Source organism: Apteryx rowi, unplaced genomic scaffold, assembly GCF_003343035.1.
Source record: "Apteryx rowi isolate R43461 unplaced genomic scaffold, aptRow1 scaffold_2, whole genome shotgun sequence".
NCBI lineage: Eukaryota > Metazoa > Chordata > Aves > Apterygiformes > Apterygidae > Apteryx > Apteryx rowi.
Window position 1 is genome coordinate 377,955 of NW_020448307.1, and position 23,920 is coordinate 401,874.

The 23,920-nt window shown below is 47.6% G+C and overlaps 1 protein-coding gene across 1 annotated transcript; it reads left to right on the plus strand.

Annotated features, from left to right (window-relative positions):
• The first annotated feature begins 993 nt into the window (after window positions 1-993).
• DPYSL3 (dihydropyrimidinase like 3) lies at window positions 994-23,616 on the plus strand. The gene is made up of 13 exons (XM_026063225.1): window positions 994-1,079; window positions 3,488-3,672; window positions 5,910-6,074; window positions 6,938-6,999; window positions 7,515-7,595; window positions 11,703-11,771; window positions 14,868-14,988; window positions 16,970-17,126; window positions 20,268-20,409; window positions 20,874-21,044; window positions 21,668-21,847; window positions 22,486-22,648; window positions 23,154-23,616. The coding sequence occupies exons 1-13, from the start codon at window positions 1,060-1,062 to the stop codon at window positions 23,240-23,242; spliced, it is 1,605 nt and encodes a 534-aa protein (XP_025919010.1). The 5' UTR covers window positions 994-1,059; the 3' UTR covers window positions 23,243-23,616.
• Window positions 23,617-23,920: the final 304 nt, after the last annotated feature.

Consider the following 23,920-nt stretch of genomic DNA (forward strand, 5'->3'; position numbering starts at 1 on the left):
TGAAACCCCTGCCCCAAACATGCATTTAGTAACTCGTTAGTTCTCAGGGGTTCAAATTGCTGAAAAGGTTTGGTATTTCCAAATGAAGTCTCAGCTCTTACTGGTTTTGCCTTAATTTTGCTACTTAAGGCAGTAGCTGTTTTTATCCTGTCAGTATATGCTGGGTTGCCCAGATCCAAAAGCATGAACACAGGAAGAGAGGTAAGAACAATTCTAGTTTGGATGCCCCTCCTTTGTCTTGTCGGTGGGCAGCCAGGCTGTGCTGCTTTGGAGGAAGCTGCTGGTCATTTACATTGTTAGGAGAACAGAGAAAGTGGTAAGTGATGAGACAGGAACACAGCTTGATACCTCCTCATGTGGGTCTATGAAGCTGTAAAACAGCATTATCCAGGAAGGACCACTCTGAGTATTGTATGGGAGGGACAGATTCCAACAACAGATGCATCATCTTCAGGGCTGCCAGTAAGTGTCTGTTCTGTTGGTGGTCTTTGCAAGGTGTTAACAGATGAGATAAATTGTCTTTTTTAATGGAACTTATTTTGTATGGTATTTGGATAAGATTTAAGGATATAGGACTGCCCTTGATAACGAACTTGCTCTAAATACTGGTATGTGGTTTGTGTTGTCTGCAGAATTATGTGCATAATGACCTGGTCTAGGAAGCTTTTGATTTCTGTCTGTGTATCTTATAGAAACATATTTGCTGAGTCCCCAGAGCTTCTCCTTTATATTAATTCCATCTCCATGGTGTTTCTGGCAATACCTGGTTCATACAGAAACAGCCCTGTGAATATACATTTTTCAGTCCTTGCCCTTCCTGTTGTTTTAAGCATCCATACAGATGTGAACTTTGCAGTATCCACTGTTGGGGTGAGCTGTCTAATGCAATTGGGTAGCTCCCAGGAAAGGTGCTGTACTAGCAGGTAAGAAACACATGAAATGCATATATTGCCTAGTATGGATGACTGCTTTATTTTTCTCCCTTCACAGAGTGATCGTCTCCTTATTAAAGGAGGGAGAATAGTCAACGATGACCAGTCATTCTATGCTGATATTTACATGGAAGATGGTCTCATAAAGTAAGTATGGGATTTACATAGTGTATTGTCCCCATCTCCCATTAACTCAGCTTCAGACTGAATGGTTATTGAATTTTTTGTGGATGTAGTCTGTACCCAGCTTGCCAACAGGTAAAACTTCATAGTTTTACCCAGCCCACTCTGGTTAGAGGCTCAGCTCTCTGCAGTGTGTGTGGGCACATATATGATTGTGTGACGTGTTTATATAGTAATTCTAGTGACTGAATTGCAGTCAGGCTGGTGATTTCATGACACAGCATCCATTGTACAACAAAGTAGTATCTAATTGCACCAGGAACAAAATTTATCTTTGGCTACTGTTTTGCCCCAGGTTAACAGTATCAGCATGAATGATAGTACACAAGATTCCATTTATTAGCACTAACAAGGACAGTGCTGTGCTTCAGGTCATCTACATCTTTGAGATTTTTTGGGAATTACAGGCAAACCTCTGAGCCTCCCAGGCTTCTGTGTGTGTTACAGAGGTGCAGTAATAACTCCGTTGTTTAAAGGCTGCAGTTCAGATGTGGCAAATACATTACACTGGGACCAGCTCCAAGCTGGGTGAATTCAAAGAACCATGATAGTGTATAGCAGGGGAACTTGAAAAAGCATTACCTGCTCTATGGTAAAAGGAAAATATTCTGCTTCTCCAAGATAGAATTTTTAAAAAGTTCAGCAGTAGAGAAATACTTTTCAAGAAGAGGGATTGTATTTTTATGAGGCTGCTTTAAGCTCATGGGCAAGAGCAATCTTGATAGACTAGCAATAGTACCTGAGCAAGGATCAGAGCCCAGCTTCAGGTCTTGCTGTGGCACAGCTCTTTTTTTGAAACCTTGTGCAAATGACTTAGCCTCATCTTCAACCTGGAGGTCACAGAATTTCATTGCCTTGGAGGTGAAGTACACTCACTTGTGAATCCTTGTAAGGATACAGTGAGCAGTTTGAATCCTTTGGTGGTGGAATCATCTTAATAAAAAAGGTGCAAAGAGCTGCTGGTTTATTGCCATGAAGACATTACAGCAAGCAGTTCTGTCTACTGAACGTTTGGTATTCTAAGGAAAAAAATGTAGATTGGCTAAGGTTGAATGAAATGTGGAAATGTAGTATGCTCCTTATTCACCTCCCTAGTATGCCAAGGAAATCAGAAATTCCCCCTAAAACCAATTTGTCTTTTATCTTGATTTATCAAGGAACACTGAGGAAAGCTTGATGAAAATAGGATTTCTGAAAGAAGAGATTTGAAGGCTGAGCACTACGTATGGGCAGAAAAAGGGATTGAGGTGTGTAGGGGGGTGGTTTGAGTGAGGGGAGTCCTGAGATTCAGGTGACCTGGCCAGCAGGAGAACTGGGTATGTCCAGGGAGGAGAATGTCATGTGGTAGAACATCACAAACTCTAGAGGACTATAAATAAGGGTATTTTAAGTTACGAATACATATATACTGAAACAATCCAGGTTTGTTGTTCTCAGAAGATACTTTTAGGTACTTAGGATTTTAACTGCCTTCACTACAGCATGGCCCTGCTGATAGCAAAGAGGTCCTTCAGGTGCATGAAGGACCGATAGTGAAAGGGAAGGTCCTGGAGCAGGAAGGCCTCTTTCTGTGCTCTTCTGGAAGAGAGTGAGCACGGTGCTTCCAGGTTGTGCAGTGAGCCCCTAAATGTGGCAGCCAGCCGTGTCCATGCACTTTGTGAACTTCTTGTCAGCTCCCCAGAGCGAGGCTTTCCTTTGCCCTTGGGACTTAGTTCTGTGGATGGAATTACAAAACCCTGACAGGCCCTGGGCTGGCCTAGCAGCTGTGGCATTATGCTGGGAAATCACGTTTCTCTGTAGGTAAGTCTCAGACTTGAGCCTTACTTAAGGTGGGCAGAAGGCTAGGGGGAGAGGAGAGATTAGGGGTGCAGTTTACTGGAAGCAGGGCTGATGTGAGGGATTTCATGAACATCCATCCTGGGCAAACAGGTAGAAATGTTACACCAGTAAAACTTCTGGGGATTTCTGACTCTTGAGTCAGTGGGGCATGAAGTGTCCTAGGAAGTTTCTTATAATATGCTCCAGAAATCTGCGTTCCCATCAGATCACACACCCCAGCTACCCCAACCCAATGCCAGTCCCAGACAGCAGGTGCCATCACAGACACCACTAAAGTAGTTTGACAGATGGCAGCCTGCCCCAGACTATGCAAATTGTAGTTTCAAGCAGGCAAGAGGATCCTGCATTTTGCTGCACAGTGGCTTCACTCTGTTGGTACCTGCAAGTCCAGGTATGGGAATGGGAAGGAGTGGGGCATTTCTGCTGGGTAGGGGGAGTTGGTCTTGGCTGCTCCCTAGCTGAACTATTGCTTGATCATATTGTGGCTGGTTTTCCTTTGCATGTGGCTTACCATCTTGATGTGATCTCATCAGGCAAATTGGAGACAATCTGATTGTCCCTGGAGGGGTCAAAACCATAGAAGCCAATGGGAAGATGGTGATCCCTGGAGGAATTGATGTCCACACTCACCTGCAGATGCCGTACAAGGGGATGACAGCTGTGGATGATTTCTTCCAAGGGACAAAAGCAGCCCTGGCTGGTGGAACTACTATGATCAGTGAGTGCAGCAGGCAGGTTCTTTGTGACAGCCTCCAGCAGGCTGATGTGCTTTTGAGGGCAGTTAAAGCGCTGCTGCATTCAGTACCCTAAATTTGCATGGGATCTGTTTGATATTGGCTTCTGTGTTTTGTGCAGAGGTTTTTTTCAATTATTGTAAGAAATTGAAGAGAGAGAATACAGTCCAAGAGGGGTGTGTTGGACTTCCTACCTGGGGCAGTGGGAATGGACAGAGATGACAACTGACAAGAAAGAGGGGAAAGTTTGGAGGAAGGAGAAGGATGCTCGACAGCTGGCTGTGGTTCTGACCGTGGAGGAGGCACATGTCACAAGCARTTGGGAACAGGAATGTATCTGAGATTTGGGAAAAATGTGGGAGATGGGTTGAGAAGGGGAGCCCCTCTGGAAGCTCAGAAACTTGCAAGCAAGTGGCTGAGATCTGAGAGGCATCTCATGCAGAGACCCAGTCGAGGGTRCTTGCTCTCCTTGCCAGGCCATCCCACATTTCTCCCTGCCTTGGCATCTCTGATGGAAAAGGGTTTGTAAGAAAAAATGTAGCCAAGTGTGCAGCCCTTGCTTTTGCTACCAGCAAGTTGTGACAGGGCAGGTCTGGCTGGAGCAGAACGCTGGTGTCTTTTCATCCATCTGAAGTAAAGAGGGAGGGCCCTGAAGGTAAATTTTCTTGACCAATGGATGAAACATGCCTCTGGGTACTGAAACATGAAAATTCTCAGTGCATTCTCTTCTGCTTGATTACTGGGTAACAGTAAACCACCGGGTGCGATATAGGACACCTTGAAAGCTCTCTTGGAGAGGCTGAGGAAGGAAGGTCCAAATTTTGCTCTCTTACCAGAGTGATGCCTGGGGAGGGAGGCAGGGTGTGCATTAGAATAACAGTGCAAATGTGGGCCAGCTGTGCCAGTGCTAGATATTGCTTTTGTTAGCCCTCATCTGACTGCTTTTTGCACTGCATTTTGGACATGCTCCTATTTTGAGCTGTGGAAGGTATTTGCAATAAAACCCCAATCCAAATAGAACTCCTCGGTCTTAAGGGTTTTTGTTGTTCTTGTTGCACTCTTGAAATGTTGCCCAGTTGTTCCTTTTTCTGTTTGTTTTTCTTGGTGTTGTTTATTTTAAAGATCCACAAGAGTGTGCTCATCTTTTCAGTGATCTCTGTCTTTGCTGAGTACAAACAGGGACTGATGTATGAGTTCAGTGTAGCAGCAAGTACAGTTTGCCTCCATTTACAAGGTTTTGAAATTCAGCGCTCTGCAGACTAGAGAATGAGGAGCAGGATGAGTCTTTGGGACTCTTCAGTGATACTGAAGTGCTGGGGAAGGAGATTTGCATGGGGCTCTTTGCCCAGCTTCAGATCCCGCGTTCTGCAGTGTTGCAGTGTTTGCAGCACTGATGCCCCTGAGAGGAACAATGACATAATATATATTTTTTTCTGTTGTATAAAAATAGGGCAGCGTGCTCAGATGACTCTGAGCAGAGGAACAGAGCAATGCCCCAGTATCCTGCACCACTCAGAGAAATAAACAGTGCTAACTGAAAAGGAAAGGGAATTCTAGGTTCTTCCCTGGAGAATGCCACAGATGTGCAGTGGTTTATAGTCCAGGTTTTACTCCCTGTGCAGTGGTCACCGCTGTCTGCACTTTTCAGAGTTTCTTGGGGTGCAAGAGCAATTGTTGATCTTTTCAGTAAAGAATTGGGTTTCTTGCCCTCCCCTCACTGTTTCTCTTTACCCTGTGGGCCAAAAAAAAGAAAGTTATGTAAAATGGACTGCGACAGGGTGTGAGAATTACATCATGGGCAATAAAAGGTGCATTAGTGTGGCAGTGTGGGAGAACACTACGTTTTAATAGGGTGGAAGTAGGGGTGAAGAAGGACAAGGCCCTTCAGCTTTCAGCTGATTTCTCAGCAGTAGCCTGTAAAAGCCCCTGGTGCTGTGCCAAAGGCTGTTAAGGAAATGCACAGAGCCTTTACTTTCCGATAATGCACTTGAAAGACTCCAAGCAAATCATGGAGGTGGCAGGGGACCTCTTCAGAGTTGCCTCGATGTTTTATTTTGCCCATAGTGTGTGGCAGCTCAGAAAACAACTCTGGGACCTTGGAGGTGCCCCGTGACTTGCGGGGAGGCAGTGGGGTCTGCAATGAGGGCAGGCTAACTGGCGGAGCTGGTGGTTGCCAGGGCCAGGAGCACCCTCCCTGACACCTCTGCTGTGCCCTCTCCAGTGGACCACGTGTTCCCGGAGCCCGAGTCCAGCCTGGCAGATGCCTACGAGAAGTGGCGGGAGTGGGCTGACGGCAAGGCCTGCTGCGACTACTCCCTGCACGTGGACATCACCCACTGGAACGACAGCGTCAAGCAGGAAGTGCAGACGATGGTCAAGGAAAAAGGTTCGCTGCGTGCCGTCTCCCCCATCGCTTGTCACTGTTGTCTGCCCCTGCCCCTGGGCTYGCTGGCCCCACGGCAGCGTGGCAGGGTCTGTGCAGCGCTGTGGATGGCGCGCGAGGCAGGGCCGTGTCCCCGCCTGCTGGCATCTCGCTGTCAGCTTAAGCAGAGCTGCATCTTCCTTGTCACCTGTTAAGTGCAAGGATGGTCCTGAGTGGGTGTAGGAGGAGGGTTATTTCATGGTATTTGTGAAGTACTGTGCACTCCTGGGAAAAAAGTCAAAATATTGTTACAAAACATCAGAATTCTTGGCATTTTAAGAAAGAATTTCACAAAAATTGGATGTGCGAGTGCTTTGGAAAATATCAGAGCTCAGATTACTAGTGAGCACAAGTCTTGCTCAGAGCCTCAGCACAAAGGTGCTGTAAGTAAAGAAAGTATAAATATCTGGGACCGTGCTCATCCAGGGAAAAGCCCACTGGTCCCAAGTGTCTTCTGCTCATAACCTTCCGCATCGGTGGTCCGTTCCTCACAGGAACCCACTGTGGGCTCTCTTCTCTGTCCTTACGGGGTGCAGGGCCGAATGCTGCAGCCCAGTAGCAGGTAGTGGTTTTGCTTTCTTTCATCCTCTTGTTTGTGAATGTCTGCTGGGATCCTGCATGGAGAGTGAGTGYCCTGAAGAAAAACTAACAGGGAAAGCAAACCAAAACAGACAACCTTCTGCTTGACCTCCTGCTCTTGCCAAAGGCTCCCATTCCATTAGGTCTGAGTAATTCTCACATGCCTTGGATGTATTTGCGGGGAGAGAGAGAGCACTCACTTCTTCAGCTCACTACTTTTTTTTTYCCCCTCTCTGCTTGTCCCCTAGGAATTAACTCCTTCATGGTTTATATGGCCTACAAGGATTTGTACCAGATGTCAAACACAGAGGTAAGAGCTCCATTACCACTTTGGTTGTGTTTTAGTAGAGCAGTAGCTGGAAAAACAGTTGTAATACTGAGTAATTGTAACATAGAGAGGTCTGGGGTGAGATGCAGTCCACATAGTTTTTGTAGAAGGCTTGCAGCCACTGCTCCTTTTATCCTTGCTCTCTTCATTCAGACTTGTGGTCCTTGGACTCTCCTGCACAGCAGTGAGTCCAGTTTATCAGCCACATGCAGCAGTGTGACTGAACTTCCACTGTGAAGATGGCAAGCAGGGAGTTGGATTTGAGATTATGAAGAGCATCAGTGGGTGCAGGTGGCTTTCCGAAAGCACCACCCGACATGACCACAGAGCGTGGTCTTTGAGTGGCTGACACTGAATCCTTCCTCTCCACACTGCCCCCTCCCTGCAGGCTGCCAAAGTTTTCTGTTGAAAGATGCATTGTGGGGATCTTTAAGGTCATGCACAAGCCAGGGGAATGTGTCGGAGTAGTAACCATTTTTTTCTTGTCTCTGTTTTAGTTGTATGAGATATTCAGCTGCCTGGGAGAGCTGGGTGCCATAGCTCAAGTTCATGCTGAAAATGGAGATATAATTGCACAGGTAATTACTATTCTTGTTATGCAGGGACTGAAAATCTAGCCTAAGCAGACAGATTTGAGGCAATATATTAGCAAAGGACGCTAAAGCTGCCTGGGCATCTTTTTAAAGATGATCTCTTTGATGCTGCTTGACAGTGATACTAGATTTACAAAGGTTTTCTGCTGTGAAGTATCTGGTGGGAATTGCAGTAAGGAGGTTGCAAGACATTTAAGCTCAGTTCTTCAGGGCATTGATCTGCATGTCAGCATAGAGAAACTGGCTCATGGTGTTTCAATGTTTTGTTTCTGTGGAACAATAGGATCAGAGCCCATTTCATATGAACACAACACACAACCTAAAGAAATCAAAAGGACACGTGTTTTGGAGCATATGATTCTTCTGTTATCACAAACGTGATTTTCTTTTCTAAAGATAGTAAAAATTCAAATTATTTAAGGGGATATCAGATACAGCCAAACATTTCAACTTGTTTAAAAAAAAGTACAATGAAACTGAAGATCAAGGAAAATATTTTTATGACATTTAAAAGGAAAAAAAAAACATTGGCAATAGTTTTTTCCTTAAGTAGGCAGTTTCTTATGGTGTTAGAAAGACAGGCTTTTACAGATGAGCTCAGAACAGCCACTATCCCCCCCCCCCCAGTGAAACTCCAAAAGTGAAATAGGTTTCTCACAATTTTTTTCAAATTATCCAAGTTGCTCCTTGCCCATCATCAGAAAATAAAAGCTTAATTTAGCCTTAATTTTCATTTCTTTGTTTTTACCAACTTTGTAGAATTTTCTTCTCACAATAAAAGTTATTTTTTTGATTCAGCTTTGGCTGAATCAGTCCAAGTTGCCACTTTTTTAAAAAAAGTTTTAGGAAATTAATTCATTAAGCAGCATCGTGTTGGAACAGGCAGAACTTTTCTGCCAGAATACAGGAAATATAAAATAGCTGGGTTTAAAAGAAGCACAAGATAATTTGGGAATTTGTTTTTTATAAAGCTTTTGCTGTTTTGTGAATGAAATGAGTGAGAAAAGAGATTTGAAACCTCTGTGTCCTGGAAAAGAGGCATCTTCTCCCTGCTAGAGCTTTACCTTGTCTCAAAGCAATATGTGAGAGCTGGGATAGATGCAGGGATTGCACACTGCTTCCCATCGGGTTACAGTGGGTTTGCACAGCAGCAGCCAGTCGCTACTGTTTCCTTGGAATTGCTCACTTTTGACTGGTTGCCCTTTAAAAACTGCTTTAGCTTTTTTCCTGCTGTCCCCAAACAGCAGCGGAGTTGTGCTAGTGCTGGGCACCAGCCCCTCGTGCAGGGTGGCGATACTAGATTGCTGCTCCACGGTGTCGGTTTTCAGCAACATCGTGCTAATTTTGCTGAGAAGTGATTCAGTTGCTCTCTGTAATTTGATGCCTTTGGCTGTATATGGCCTTTTCTCTTCGGAAGGGCTGAGATGATTTCTCAGGAAGCCTTTGAACACTATTCCTGAAGAGGAAAGACAGGGGCGCAAGGAGAGAACTGAGCTGCAAAGTGCCAGCTGCCTTCAGGGCGCGAGCCGGTTCAAGAGCAAGTCCTCAGGAGCAGCCCTGCCCTGAAGGAGACCCGATCTGGGCTTGTCCTGCATGGGAACGGCTTTTCCATCCACAGACTCCTCGGTGCCAGCGTTGTGTGGAGGCCATTTGTTTTTGTGCCAGACATGTTGTCGCCAGCAATAGCTACTCTAACCCCTATCAGGAAAAGATTAATATTTTCCATCTGGATGAGCTTCTCATATTTTCATATTAGCTTCTGTGAGGCTCAAAGGAACTGTGTTGCAGCTTTTGAGCAATAAACGAGAGACATTTTACTTACTTTTGGATAAAAACAAAGCTCATTTATGTTCCTTTGCTAAATGCAGAATCTGGTAGACAGCTCAGTTCAGTGTAAGAAAAGCTGAAACAGTGCATTAGCTATTACCCTAGTGGAACAGAATAGGCCATTGAGTATGGTACGTTCACTCTAATCGCAGCTCTTTTTCAGTAGAGAGAGACAAAGGCCTTTGCATTGCACACAATCAGTTCAGAGAGTTAAAATGTATTTGAAAAGTGTTACAGCAAGAGAAGAATTTTCTCCCTGCTGTAAGCAGGCAGTCAGCTAAAGGAGCTGGATTTGCAAGGGAATTGTTATGAAGAGATGCTGTTTAGGGGTCAAATGGGTAGGTTGTGTTGGTCTACTGTGTTGTAATTGGTACTGGATGAGATAAAGTCCAAATGCATCGATGTTTGTTAAGACTGGGGAAGACATTGCTCAGTTATGCTCTATAACTACTTGTCTCTTCCTGTCTCTTTTCCTATTCTTGGGAGGTGAAGGAGTGTGAATTAAGAGGTCAGTCTTTCAACATCCTCTCAGACGACAAGAATCGKTTTTTCTTTGGACTTTTTAGGGCTCCACTGCCCAATCTGATGGCTGTTTCACATAAAAACAAAGAGTGATCAAAGGCATGGTCCTCACTAGAGGTTATCTCTATTTCAGCAATCTACCCACAAGACACCCCAAAGCTATTAGATTTACTGACACTTCACAGCCCTGGAAGCTGCTTCCTTCTGTCAGCATTGATTGAAACAGAACATTACAAGCCTGTGAGGGGTTCAGAGTGCTATTAGATTAGACTGCAGACATGAAGCTTCTAGTCATCAACTTGGTGGCTGTTCCCAGGAGGAGGGGTTGAGGATTTGTCTTCTCTGTTCCCAGTTTCAGTCCCTTTGACTTTCAGTGGTGCTGCAGTCAGTGTGTTTCTCCAGAGCTCGATCAACATAGGAAAGGAAGTTGTAGAGAAAGAGAGGTGATGCATGGCCTGAACAGAAATAGGGCACAAACAGGACTCCAGACCTGACACTCTGGCATGCTGTGGATGGTGGGAGAGTGCTTTGTGGTAGGTGAAGGGCAAGACTTGAAAAGAATATCGTCAAGCCTTTGCCCAGCATTTGCATTGCAGCAGAGAAAGCGTCAGAGGAGGCAACACACACCAGTTGCACCCTGTGCAATCTCATCCTTTAGTACACTCTTTAAAAGCTGTACATGTACTTGTTATCATTGCTAGAGTTACACAGTCCTGGCACAGACTGATGGCATTATTTAGTGCCAATAACATGCTCCGTACTGTACAGGACACAAGAAGAAGAAAACGCACATTTAAAAAATCTTGCTTGCAGGCTTACTGTTACTGTTGCTGTGCATCTGCTTTACACCTCACGGCAATGCTTGAAGAGTTCTTGGCCTGTTGTGCAACTGTCCATAGTTTCTGCAGATCAAGGGTCAGGTAGCAGGTGGAGAGCAAACACATACATTGCCGCAGGCCAGTGACAGCACTTGGATATGGGTGTGAGGGCTAGCAAGATCCCTGAGTGCTTAGGTCCAGGTATGCCATGATGTCCCCCTGCACATTTCTATTGACCTCTGTCTAAGAGAGCTCTTTGAAATGAGGGTGTCTGAGAGAAGAATGCCTCTAGGGTACAGAAGGGAGGTATGCAAGTAATTACACAAACACACAGAAAAATTATCCATGGTCCTTATTTATAACATCAAAATATTTGGGTTATTGTTAATACAGAAACCAACATCCCACACCCCCAACATCTACATAGTCTGATACAGGGTAGGATTTAGCACTTGCTGACACCTGAGTGATTAAATAATAGTAGTGGGGGACACAGAAGTGTCCTTGGGAGGAGAATTTTTGAGTTTTATTAGCTTTGACTTTTTTTTTCTTCTTAGTAGTTTCTACTTGCATTTTGGAAGAGGAGCCAGGGAGGGCCTGGGAAAGGGGCAGTAAATGTATCAAGCACTGTTCATGGAGCTGGGGAGTTTTGAACCCTTTTTCCTCCATTYTCTGCTTATTTCGTAGAGGACCTTMTAGTCAGTGTCCAGGATCCCTCCAAGCACTCCTGTTTCCCCATCCTCACTGTTTCCCTTGAACCCTGTGACCTCTCAGAAAGCCTAGATTACTCACCATGCATGCTGGGTCCTCAGGTTGTAGGTGAGGGCGGTCCTAGAGGCAGTGTTCAGTGCTGGTGGATCTGCTTTTCTGTGTGGTGACTAGATTCGGAGTCTCATAACAACCCTCTGTCCTTTCAATGTTCCAGGAACAAACCAGGATGTTGGAGATGGGAATAACTGGTCCTGAGGGCCACGTGCTGAGCAGACCTGAGGAGGTAAGATACAGATGTCTGTTCCAGCCCTGTTGCACCGAAGCGCTTTCCCCACATGTTGTAGTAGGGCTTAGTTTAATGGGGCCAAACAGGCCTCTGTGTGTGCATGTGCATGTATGTGTGTATGTATATATATATGTGTATGTATGTATGTATGCATATATATCCATTTATCAGTATATACAAGGCAATACTGTCTTGTTCATCACCAGCTCAGGAAAGAGAGAGCTGCACTTTGGTGATGAACATTTTTYGTTCTTGCTTGAGTCTCCTAGCAGAGACAAGGGCTTCCGAGTCTTCAGGAGATTAAATAATCAGTAAAAAATATCTGTATGGGTGTAGCAGCATTTAGGGCTAGTTATTGGGCATTCATTTGTTATAGATGATTCCACTGGTGTAAAAGGCCTGAGAAGAATCAAATGATGAGTGTTAGTCCCTCTAAAAATTCACCATTCATGTCTTTCAGAGTGCAAACAGAGATTGCAGCCTCTCTCTGTCTAACCTTTGCTTAAGGTCTAAAGTGTGTTAAAATCAGACAGACAAAGTCATTGGTGGAAGGAGTGGGAGGGAAGGAGAGAGGGAATTTCCTGGATACAAATTATTGTCAAGACACTAATTAGATTATTTCTAATTTTAGCTCGCTGGGTATTTTTCTATTCTATTTGGCTCATTAATGTGAGTTGAGTCTAATTTTAGGCTTTTTTTTTTTTTTWAATGTCAGCTTGAGATAGCTCCCTGCTCAGAACTGTTTTTAACTTACCACAGCACATGAAAGAAGGAAACAATAGAAAATTGGTACAATAGCAAAGCTCTGAGTAGGGGAGCACAGGGACAGATTTGTACTCTATGGTCTCCTGGAAATAGAATCAGTTGGCTTAAATTAACAGTAGGAGAAGATGATTGTATTATGGCTGGTAACAATGTATGTAGTCTAGTATAATACAGAGCTTATTGTCTTCAAAGTATGAGACAGTAAAGTATTTTCCTGTACAGAGAAAAGACTTAATGTAAAATATAGTTGACTAGATTCCCTCTGTGTGTAAAATGATGTTGATTTTTATGGCTCTAGACCTTTTGCCACTAGCTGGCAAGCTAATGCACAATTATGGGATACTGTGGTTGTGCCAGAATTTGAGAACTGTCCTATTATTGTAAGACAGGCCCTGCGGTTCTTGTCCAAAGCCGATAAAGGATTGTTGAGTGTTTGATCTTGAAATGCCATTAAAGCATAAAGCAACTGAGAACAGTACAAGAAAGCTCTCGATATAGCCTGTCCAGCCAAATCCAGATCTTATTACCTTTGAAAATAAACAGTGTCCCTTCTCTATTCCAGAACACCCTCTACCTAGGAAAATGTTAGATGACACTGCCGCCCTCCACAAAGCCTGTAGGTTGAATCAACTGTGTGGTGGCAAAATATTCAAAGGGTGGCTGCAGAGCTCAGTGAGTGTGCTCTGTCCCAAAGTGAGCTTCACGGGGTGGGGTTAAAGACGTACTCTTGTATCAGGTCATGGTGATGATTTGGTAGTGCAGGATAGTGCCACTCCAGAATGTGGATTCATTGTGGTTGTGATGGCCATGTTTGCTCCTGTCCACGTGTTAAAGCTCATCGGCTGCACAAGCTTGTAAGTGCACTGGTAAAAGTATTTTACTGTTTGCATTTCTGTTTAACAGTCTTGAACAGAAGTTGAAAAACTCTTTTTAACCAGGCTGATGAACTTTGTCTCAAATAAGCCCCTAAAAGTTTCGAAGCAGGGTGTATGATTAGTGTGTGTAGCTGGGTGAAGTGGTCTGTTTCTCCAGCTTCTGGGAGAGCTCAGGTTTGCATAACCAGCTGCCTGGCCCACAGGCGCTTACTGCATTCCCTGCAGCTGGCAGTCCCTGTGTCCCCAGGGAATTAGCTGATTGGTACATTGTCTTTTTAAGGCTTCTGTTTTGAACTTTCTCATGCCAAAGCTTTACGCCAAGCTGTAGAGCAAACRCTTGGAGAACCTCCGGGGTTGAGCTCAGGCTGAACGAGGGCTGATGTAAGAGTCCAAAGATATCCTGTGTGCTGCAAATCCACCCTGCTCTAACAGCAAGCGAGACAGTGAAACACAGAGCGGCTGTTGCAACAGGCTGTGGAACCAGCAGCCAGATAGTGGGACAGATAGACCCGACACGAACAGCCTGCCAGGRTGTAGCTGTTGCTCCCCAGCCATGGACAGGATGAGGTTCAGTTACAACAAGCAGAGCACCAGGAGAGCCAGTGGCACTGGAATGGTCCAGTGGAGCAGACCAACCTTCATCAGGCCCTTCAGAGGCCTGGTAGATGTCTCCGAGCCTTGCTGTCACACATGGGTAATAGTCCCCCTGGCCCCTCTGGTCAGCAGGGAAGAGAGCTGGAACCTGGCAGTGGAAAACATAGTGGATCCAGCTCCCTGTGCTGGCCACAGCTAGAGCACAAACCCAGCAGGCCCTCTCCTGCAGAGGATCGTGTGCCCCTAGCCTGTGGTTTGAGCCAGGCCCTAGGAAGACTGAAGTTTTCCCCTCAAACCTCTCTGATTAACTTGCCCTTAGGGAATTCCTTGCTATAACAAGTGCTAAAATGCTGTTAAAAAGCTGCCTGAGTGGAAGCAGGAACTGAATGGGTTATCATTTGGATAGACCACTGTGAAAGATCTTTACAGGGTTCAAATTCAGGCTGAATGTTGATTAGCTGATGAAGTAGCACTGAGATTGAGCTCCTTGGCTGAGATTGCAGCTTGAACTGGTGAACTTCATGTGAACTGTCCTGCAGTGTGACTGAGAGCTGTTTTATCTTTGGAGTGAAGGGTCTTTTCTGTATAACACTTGTGTTGTGCAAGGGGCAACAGGTGAGGACATTGAGGGGATCCTAAGGAAGCAGCCAAGACTATATTGATCAGCCCGACAGTATCCTTATGAGCCTGGAGTCATACCAGAGGGTTTTAACACTTTGAGAGAAGGACAGTCCTGTGGCAAGGATAAGAGTGAGGGCACAGGGTGTCACCAGTGATCCATGGTATGCTGAGATGAGCAGGGGCTCCTCCCTGTCAGTCTGGTGCTTCTCTGCAAGTCATGTGCCATTCTCTCTTCCAGCTGGAAGCAGAAGCTGTCTTCCGGGCCATCACTATTGCCAGCCAGACCAACTGCCCTCTGTATGTGACTAAAGTGATGAGTAAAAGTGCTGCTGACCTCATCTCGCAAGCCAGGAAAAAAGGTGAGCAGCTGCTGCTGCATACAGCCTTGCTGTCACCCCGGGATCCTGAACAGCTGAGTTCAGCAGTCCCCCGTCCTCCTGTTTTTTGCCAAGAAGGAGACTTGTGCCTTGAAAGCAGTCTAATGGGGTTGCAGGTAGTTCAGGGATTTACCTAACTCTTGTGAAGGGGCAAAGGGACACGGCACCAGCYGCTTGGAGCCACCTTCTATTGTCACATCAGGTAACACAAATGTGTGGGCTGTGGGTGAGGATGGTGCTCTAAATACCAAAGTTTATCTGCGGCTGTGAAGGGTTCTCTAAGCGAGGAGACTCATCCCATCCATGTGCACGTGATCTGAGCTGCTGTATATAGCCCCAACCTCTGCTTGATGTGGCGGCCCTTGAGGAGGTGCCTGGGGGCCTTTTTGGATGGATGGGAGCTCCATCTGGCACTGGAGCACAAGGAGTCCCTTCCCACACATGCAGGCACATACGCACCTACATTCAGCTTGCCTCTCCTCCCCAAGAGGTGGTGAACAAGGAGGCTGACAGAAACTGTTCTCTCTGCACAAGACCTTGGGTGTGAGGAGTGGCAACAGCCCTGCTCACAWCCCTCACTCCTGCCACTGGCAGAAAGGAAACACATGCATGCAGACACATGTGCAGAGTGAGACACACTTATGAGCAGGACTGTAGGATGGTGCTGGTCCACAAAAGCCATGGATTGTGCTAGGTGAGCTTATGGGAAGCTGCACCAGTTCTGGCTTAGCCACCTGGAGCATTCTGCCAGTGTGGGCTTCTTCAAGACTGGGGTTCCAGCTGATGAGGAGTGAAGGAGCTCCGCACCCTCCTGCACTATCTACTCTGGAGTTCCTGAATGGTAGTGAGACTCTGAGGATCTATGACCTCTACAAAAGGACAAAGAAAATGTAGAAAATGTATTTGTAGAGAGGATCTGGGTGGGACTGGTAACTATGAGACTAAACAATGATAAATGTATGCCAGAAGCATTGCAGCCAGACTGCAGAGACTGTTTGGAAAGAAGAGCACAATTTTGCAGTCCCCACCCTAGTTTATCAGTGTGACGAGCCCTGGCCTGCAGAAAGCCCTYGGTCACCAGCTGCTGCACTCTCACCTGCTCTGTCCCTGGAGTCAGACTCCAGGATATGTCTGAAAAGAACCAGTATGCAAGTGAGAAACAGGATCAGGGAGAGCAGAGTCAGCCAGCACTCTGATGGCACTTGCTAAATATTTACAAGGGATAAGGAAGGAGAAATTGAAGGAGAGGACAACGGAAGACATTGTGAGAGCTTTGACCATCGGCTTAGTGTGGATTAGGTGTCAGACAGCATTGTGGGTCTGCCTCCCCCATTGTGAGCTGTTGCTTCTTACTAGAATTACCTGGCTCCTGCCAGGTATTTCTGTGCTGTGTGTCAGCTCTGAAATGTGGCTGTGTCACTGCTGGGCTGAAAGTCACCAGGGTGAAGTGCCTCTAGCAAGCAGAGCTGTGATGCTGGAGCAGCCAGCCTTGCAGAACGGATCAGAGGGCACCAGGAGGCTTCTCTGCTGAGGCACRTTGCAAAGGCAGCTCAAGTCTCGAAGCAACAACCTGCAGTAGCAGGAGGCCAAGCTGCTGGCATCATTCATGTGTGTGTGGTATCTGCTGGAGAATACAGCTCTCTGAGGCTGTGTCTTCCCGCTCTGTGCTCCCTCCAGGCTTCCAGTGCCAGCAGARACTCTGCACCCTTGAATAGCTGAACTGGGACGGTTCCTGGTTCCTGTGCATACAGTGGTGGTAGTCAGGGCTTCCTCTTGATACCACTGTGGGCCTTGTGGAGTCCCTTCTGTCTGCTCCAGTTCCTGAAAWCAAAGCAGATAACGCAGGACAGGCTGGTAGGGGCTTAGGGGGTCCTCTGGGCATGTGCCGAGCTGTTCATAACCCTGCAAGGGAGAAAGTCTCAAGACTCTGCCAAAACAAGATCCATTTTGTCCCCTTTTCCAGGCAACGTAGTGTTTGGCGAGCCAATCACAGCTAGTCTTGGGATTGATGGGACACACTACTGGAGCAAGAACTGGGCCAAGGCTGCGGCGTTTGTGACCTCCCCACCTCTGAGCCCAGACCCAACAACCCCCGACTACATCAACTCCCTCCTGGCCAGGTAGGTGACTGGCAGGCACAGAAAATTTCCCCTGTGCAGATGGCTGTAACGGCTGATACTGCTAGTAAGAAAGGAGCAGGCCTTTGCCTTGAATAAGGAAGGAAGAGGTTATAGAGTATTTGGGTAACTTAGACATTAGTCCAGCCTGCATCACTTCACTGTAGATTATTTAATGAGCTGCCTGATGAGATGTCAGGGGGAGGCACCATAAGTTAAACATCAGTAACAAGAAAATTACTGGGACAAGTATTCATGAACCATTTAAGTGCCCAGAAGAAGGCAAAGAAATGAGAACCAGCTAATATAGATTTGTCAGTAACAGGGCATTCACTCTGATCTTGACAAATTAGGTCTATGCTACTAAATAGAAGCAAGTGCAAAGGAAGGCTGCCCTCCCAATAAAACCCTGTGCTTGCTTGTAAGCTGGAGTAGCCCCTCTTCAAAAATAGGATTGGGAATGACCGCCTGGGTTGCAACTGTGCAGAAAAAGATCTGGAGTTACAGGGTATCCATTAACTAGCATGAATCCACTGTGTTGAATAAAAGGCAGATTTTTCTCTCACCCATATGGGTAAGCAGTTGTACCACATACAAAGTGCACAAGGCCTTTAAGGACAGCCCATGCACATCTGACGGGGATGGTAGAGCTTTTTTCACCCTTAGGGCAGGGTGTGGGGAAGGGATCTGTTGAAAATACAGAGCAAGTAATAAAATCACCTCAGCACTTTGACTTGACCTTTCTCTCAAAGAGTTACACTCCATCTTCTCACTGGCGAGGAAAGCTCAGCAGCAAGGAGCAGAGTCCATTGCTGTCTGTATCCACATGCCGTGCGTGAATCACAAACTCCTTTCACTCAGTGTTTGCTTGCTGAATTGTGTATGTGGCAGCTGGTCCGTGTTAGCCAGTGGACATCTGACACTGAGGCAGTTTTAAATGGAAATAACCTTTGAGCTAATGCTAGAAAAATCTCTGACTAGATGAACAAGGGATGGTGAGTCAGTAAAAGGAGTATTGGCAGAACGGTGATTTAGGATAAACCTGGGTTGTGCCAGGATGGAGAGGCATTGCTGGATATGTACTGAGATGTCATGGCTGGCATAAGAGAGGTGCCAGTGGATTTGGGGTCTGAATATGCAGTTCACCCTGGATTTTGCTGTGGTGAATGAGCTACATGGGCCTCCACTCAGTCTGGAAGAATGAAATAGGTGCAAATCTTAAGGACTGGGAGAGGGAAAAGTGAGCCCAGCTCCTGAACTGRTTTATTAGTCCTTCACTTCCACTTCAGTATCATATTTACCCCAGTCCCCAAAGGAGAGGCAAGTACTTCTGAGTCCTTGCAGCCCACACATGTCTGTCCCATGCTCTGTCCTGACACCTTTCCCAGGTCATTTTCTGTGAGGCTTCAGCATGTGGAGAGGCTCCAGCTGGGCTGGCTGGCTGCTTTTCTTGCATGAGGACAAATCTGGTGGAGATTAGGAAGATGTTTTGTCATAGACCGGGGTCTCTGGCTTCACAGTCAGTCAGACATATGATAGAAATTATTAAGGGAAGATAGAGATTGCCAGTGGATTAGGACTGATTCACAGCCCAGAGCACAGGGTCTTTGTGTATGTGTTGTTCTGTATTCCAGCGCAGCCAGTCCGGGAGCCCAACGCTCACAGTCATTTCCTTCTCGCAGGTGGCTTTAGGAGCTGGCCTGGGCTGGTTTGGTTGCCTTTTACCCAGCAAGGATGACTTTCCAGTTGCCATGTGTCCTCCTGGCTCTCCGAGTAACGGCAGCAGCCAGGTGGTTTCCAGAGAGCTCTGTTCAACTCCTCACCCTGCTCTGCTGGCCATCAGGTTCCCGCACTGCCCGTTTCTGCCCTCTGCTGTCATCATGGGGAATAGGACAGATTAAAGCATCTCAGTTTACTGGCGGCCTTTTCGGGGCAGAAGGGATTCTTTATAAACAGCATTAAACAGGCAGCTGCTGTGAAGTGTAGTAGTGAAGCTTTTCCGAGCACCCTGGAGAGAACTGCTTTTGGGGGACTCCTGACTTGGGTAATCTCACTGGCAGATTTATGTCTGGCTGTGGGGGGACGTTTGCTTTTGTGGCTGTGATGTGGGAGAGATGCTGTGGCTTGGGCCAGAGGCTGAGACTTGAGCCAGCCTACACTTTTAAGCACATCTTTTTGGTCTGTGCTGCCAGCTGTTTGTCCTACTGCAGCTCATGCTTCGAGTGTCCATGCTGTGTTTAAGAGGAGCCGTCAGTGAACTCCAGCTGGACAGAACAGCTCAGCTGTGCTGKGTCTCCCTCCCAGAGCGCTGGAGCCAGGGCAGGGGTGGCCTCTGCGCTCAGGACGACTAACAGCATGAACGGTGCAGCGCAGGCTCAGCCCCACCTAAACCTGCACCTGTAGCCATGCCTTCTCACCTGCCTGGAGCACTGGCCTGCTCTTGGCGTATCATCAGAGCGAAGAGCCTGCCAGCTCTGTAGCTGCTGAGCTGTTCAGGGCCCCAGTTCCAGTTTGCAGTAAGCAACAGGCTTCCCTTGGAGGAGGGGAAGGTTAAGCCTGCCCCTTGGGGATGCAGGAGTTGGCAATACATCATGAAAGGGCTGGCTTTAGAGGACAGTCCTCAGATCGAAAAAAAAAAAAACCCTTCTGCATGTGACAGGAAGGCTGCCCTCCCAARAAAACCCAACAAGCTGCCAGAAATAGTTTTTCTGACCCACTCTGGGTATTTTTCCCCTTTGAATTAGTGCAAATGACTGAGTCTGGTATGGAAGGATATTTTGTGGCTTGACACAAAGGCCACCTTGTTCTCCTGTATTCATACAGTTCCTCAGGGCATTTTCCCCAAGAGCTCAGCTGTTTATTTCCATGTGCAGCATGCTGTCTGTGCCCCGTGCGGATGGTGCAGTGCTGGCTGAGCTTTCCTGCCCCTGTGCTGTGTCAGGCTCTCAGGTAACACATCCACCACAGAGGCCGAGTTGTGCAGAAGTCTCCAGGCAGGAGGAGTGTAGAAACAGGGATGTAGAGTAAAATAGAGAATTGAACTAGGGGCTGTCCATGCACAGAGGAAATCCTTGTCCTTCGTGTCTCTGCTTTTGTTTTACCAAAAAAATGACTGATGATGCTTTTGTTGCCCTCACCCTTCAGTGGTGACCTCCAGGTTTCGGGAAGTGCCCACTGTACGTTCAGCACTGCACAGAAAGCAATTGGAAAAGACAACTTTACAGCAATCCCAGAAGGGACCAATGGCATAGAGGAACGGATGTCTGTCATCTGGGACAAGGCAGTGGTAAGAGGCACAGCAGGGAGAAAGGAGAGTGTTTGGACAGGATGGGCAGACACCTTGGATGTCCTGTTTTCTTGTCTCTAGCAGAGCTGGACACTCAGCAGCACATCTCCTTTCTGGCTTTGTAAGGCAAAACAAGCAAGACCAAGAGAGGGAGGTGTAGCAGGTTCAGGGTGAACAACCAGGACCTGTGAAGTATACATGTGCTGCAGGATTCTTGTGGGAGGTGGGGGGCTGAGATCCCTGGTTTGAGGCAGTCCCTAGCCTGCCAAGTTGGTTCAGCAAGTCACTTCCCTTTTATACCTCAGTTTTTCTGTCTGTCTATCTGAAGGTAATAATAAGAACAGACATACTGGGTCTGGGCCAAGCTAGTTGATATCTTGTGTTTGACTGTGAGCATAGTGCTTCCCGGGCTGGTTCTTTTCCCCTTCCCCAAAGACTGCTTCATTCTCTTTGTGTCTGAGCAGGCCACAGGAAAGATGGATGAAAACCAGTTTGTGGCTGTGACAAGCACTAACGCTGCAAAAATCTTCAACCTGTACCCACGGAAAGGGAGAATAGCAGTGGGCTCAGACAGTGATCTAGTTATATGGGATCCTGATGCAGTGAAGATTGTCACAGCAAAAAACCATCAATCTGTAAGTCCTCTGCTTATCTATGGGAGTGCTGGAGGGAGGGGTTGCTGAGGAGCTTTGTATAAAGGTTGCCCTTGTCATTAGCAGCTGAGCACTGCCAGCAGCGCAGGCCTGGCTCTGAGAAGGAGGGACTGAGTACAAGCTTTGGGTRATGTGAGTTGTGAATGCAAGGAAGGATGTCTTTGAGCCCTGGGGTCTGTGCACGGGGTGTTTCTCACCCAACTGTGTTGCTCTTCTGAACTTTGCTCATGCAGATGTAATGACACACATTTCTCCTTATCTGGGTTCCTCTTCCAAATCAAACATCTCCTGGCTTTGCCAGCATACTTTATTCATGTCTTACGTCAAGCCTAGGTAAGCCCTCCTTTGTTGTTCGAGTCCTTGCTGACACTGAGCTCTGAGGCAGCAGGTCTTCGTTCATGTCAGAGGCTGTGGTGGGTCCTTAGTGTGATGGAGTAGTGAACTAGAGGCCTCTYGAGCAGGCAAGGCTATTACTGGTTTCCTCTCCATGCACTGGTGACTCCAGCAAAGGGGTATGGGGACGAAGCAGCCTTGAGGGACAGGCCTTCTAGTTCAGAGCCGCAGTGCTCATGTCTCTCCTGATCACCATCACCTGGTTGCTGCAGGTGGCTGAATACAACATCTTTGAAGGGATGGAGCTGCGTGGGGCCCCGCTGGTTGTCATATGCCAGGGGAAGATTGTGTTGGAGGATGGCAACCTGCATGTGACCCAGGGGACTGGACGCTTCCTGCCCAGCAGTCCTTTCCCTGACTATGTCTACAAGCGGATCAAGGCCAGGAGGAAGGTGAGGAGATGGCCGGTGGCAGCAGAATGGGGGAGCTGGACACTGCTTGCCTGAACTGCCCTTTTCCCTGGTAGCTGATTGCTTTTCTCTCTGCTTTTCTCACTGGACCCTGGAATCAGTGCTGCAAGTCTGTGCATTTCAGACTTATAGTTGACTTATATCTGAAACTTTGCCCTCAGTGTTGATTGTGTGCCACCATCAGAGGCAGGAAGCTTGACTGGGTAAACAGTGGATGATGCCTGTCCAGTAGCTCCCTTGTTCTGCTGCTGCAGGAGTCTGAAGGGAGGAGCTTAATTTAAAAACTTGGAGATTGACAAGAAATGGCCTTCTCCCTTCCCCATCCATGCAGCATACATTCCTGCTGAGGGGCTGTCTGTTGCACAGGGCCTGTGCACACTTTGCAGATGGGGATGGAGGGAGGCTGTCACACAAAATGAGCTGTGGGGTGATGGAGGCATCCATGCTGCACAGAGGCCTCTGGTGTGCAGGACAGAGGGGCACAGGGCGGCAGAGGGTTAGTTACCTCTGCAGCGGGTCRCTGGAGCGCGGTGCTGTCAGCTCCTGATCCAGCTCGTGGCGGTGGGGACGCTTGCTGCGGGAGGAGAAGTGTCACCGTCCTGTGTTTTCTCTGGTAACAGATGGCTGAGATGCACGCTGTGCCGCGGGGCATGTATGACGGACCCGTGTTTGACCTGACCACCACCCCCAAAGGGGGCACCCCCGCAGGGTCAACCCGGGGGTCCCCCACGCGGCAGACRCCCCCCGTCAGGAACCTCCACCAGTCCGGATTCAGCCTGTCAGGTGAACGTGAGCAGGGGCTGGGCTGGGCTGGAGGAGCACGTAGCCACCGGCCGCATCGTCCCAGCCCTGCGTCCCRGGGCCTGGGTTGGGGTGCGGGTGGCTGGGGAATGGCGTGGGGCAAGCTGAGCCCCAGAGCAGAGTGTGGCGGGGTGAGGCCTCGTGTGTCCCTTGGGGGCCGTGGTGGGAGCCACCCTCCACCCTGCTTGCAGCTTGCAGTAACAGGGTTCTGGCTGCAGCTTGCCTGGAGGTGCCAGAACAGCATCAGAGCCATCCCTTGCCCTATGGCTCCATTCAAGGAGAGGCCTCTAGAGAGAAATTCAAGCCACAGCTCTCCTCATGGTTGTTACAGGAGGCAGAGGTGGAGCAGGTCACCATAGACAGCCATGATGAAGGACATGGCGGGACCCSCTGGGAGACCTCAGGCTTCCTGTCTGCTCAGTCCTGTGAAGAAAATGCTCTAACTTCGCTTTCCTCCTTCCCTTTGTGCTTTCTTGTCCTCTTCCAGGTACCCAGATCGATGAAGGTGTTCGCTCAGCAAGCAAGCGCATTGTCGCACCCCCGGGAGGCCGCTCCAATATAACTTCTCTGAGTTAAATGTCCAAGCCAGGAAGGAAAGAGAATCCCCATTCAAGCAAAGGAAGAAAATTGGTGCATCGGTGTTCAAGAAGGAAAAGCAAATAAACCTGTTCTGAAGAATCAATAAGCCCCAAGCCTTATGTTTCACAAATGCTACTTGCTACCTAGCTTTAAAGATACTGCTTCATTTTGTTTTATGCATAGCCTTAAACCTCTGTTGTTGTTGTTGGTTGGGTTGGGTTTTCCCTTTCCCTTTTTTGCATGCATGCTACTCAGACAGGTCCTCAGTTTGGAGTCTGTACTGTACGTGTTGAGTGCTCGTGGGATGCTGCAGTGCGAGAGAGCGCGATGTGAGCAGGTGGCCAGGCAGGAGCGGAGGCAGCACAGCTGGCCACCAGCACAGCGCGGGGCGGGGGGCGGGTAGCGGGGGTGCCGCGGGGCAGGTGGGTCTGTGTGTCGTGTTCATGTTCTCTGTTTCCACTCAGTGCTCCTCAGCCTTTCACCGTGAGGCCCCTCGGGAAGCCCGAATCATCTCTGTAACATCTGTAACAACTGTCACAGCGCCTCATGTAAGAAATTTTATTACTTTGTACATTTTATTAAAAAAAAGAAAAGAAAGCAATTGTTCCTTCCAAACAACTCCTGGTGCTGGTTGTTTGTGTTTCTTCCCAGGGCTGTTGCTCTCTCTGGTCCTGG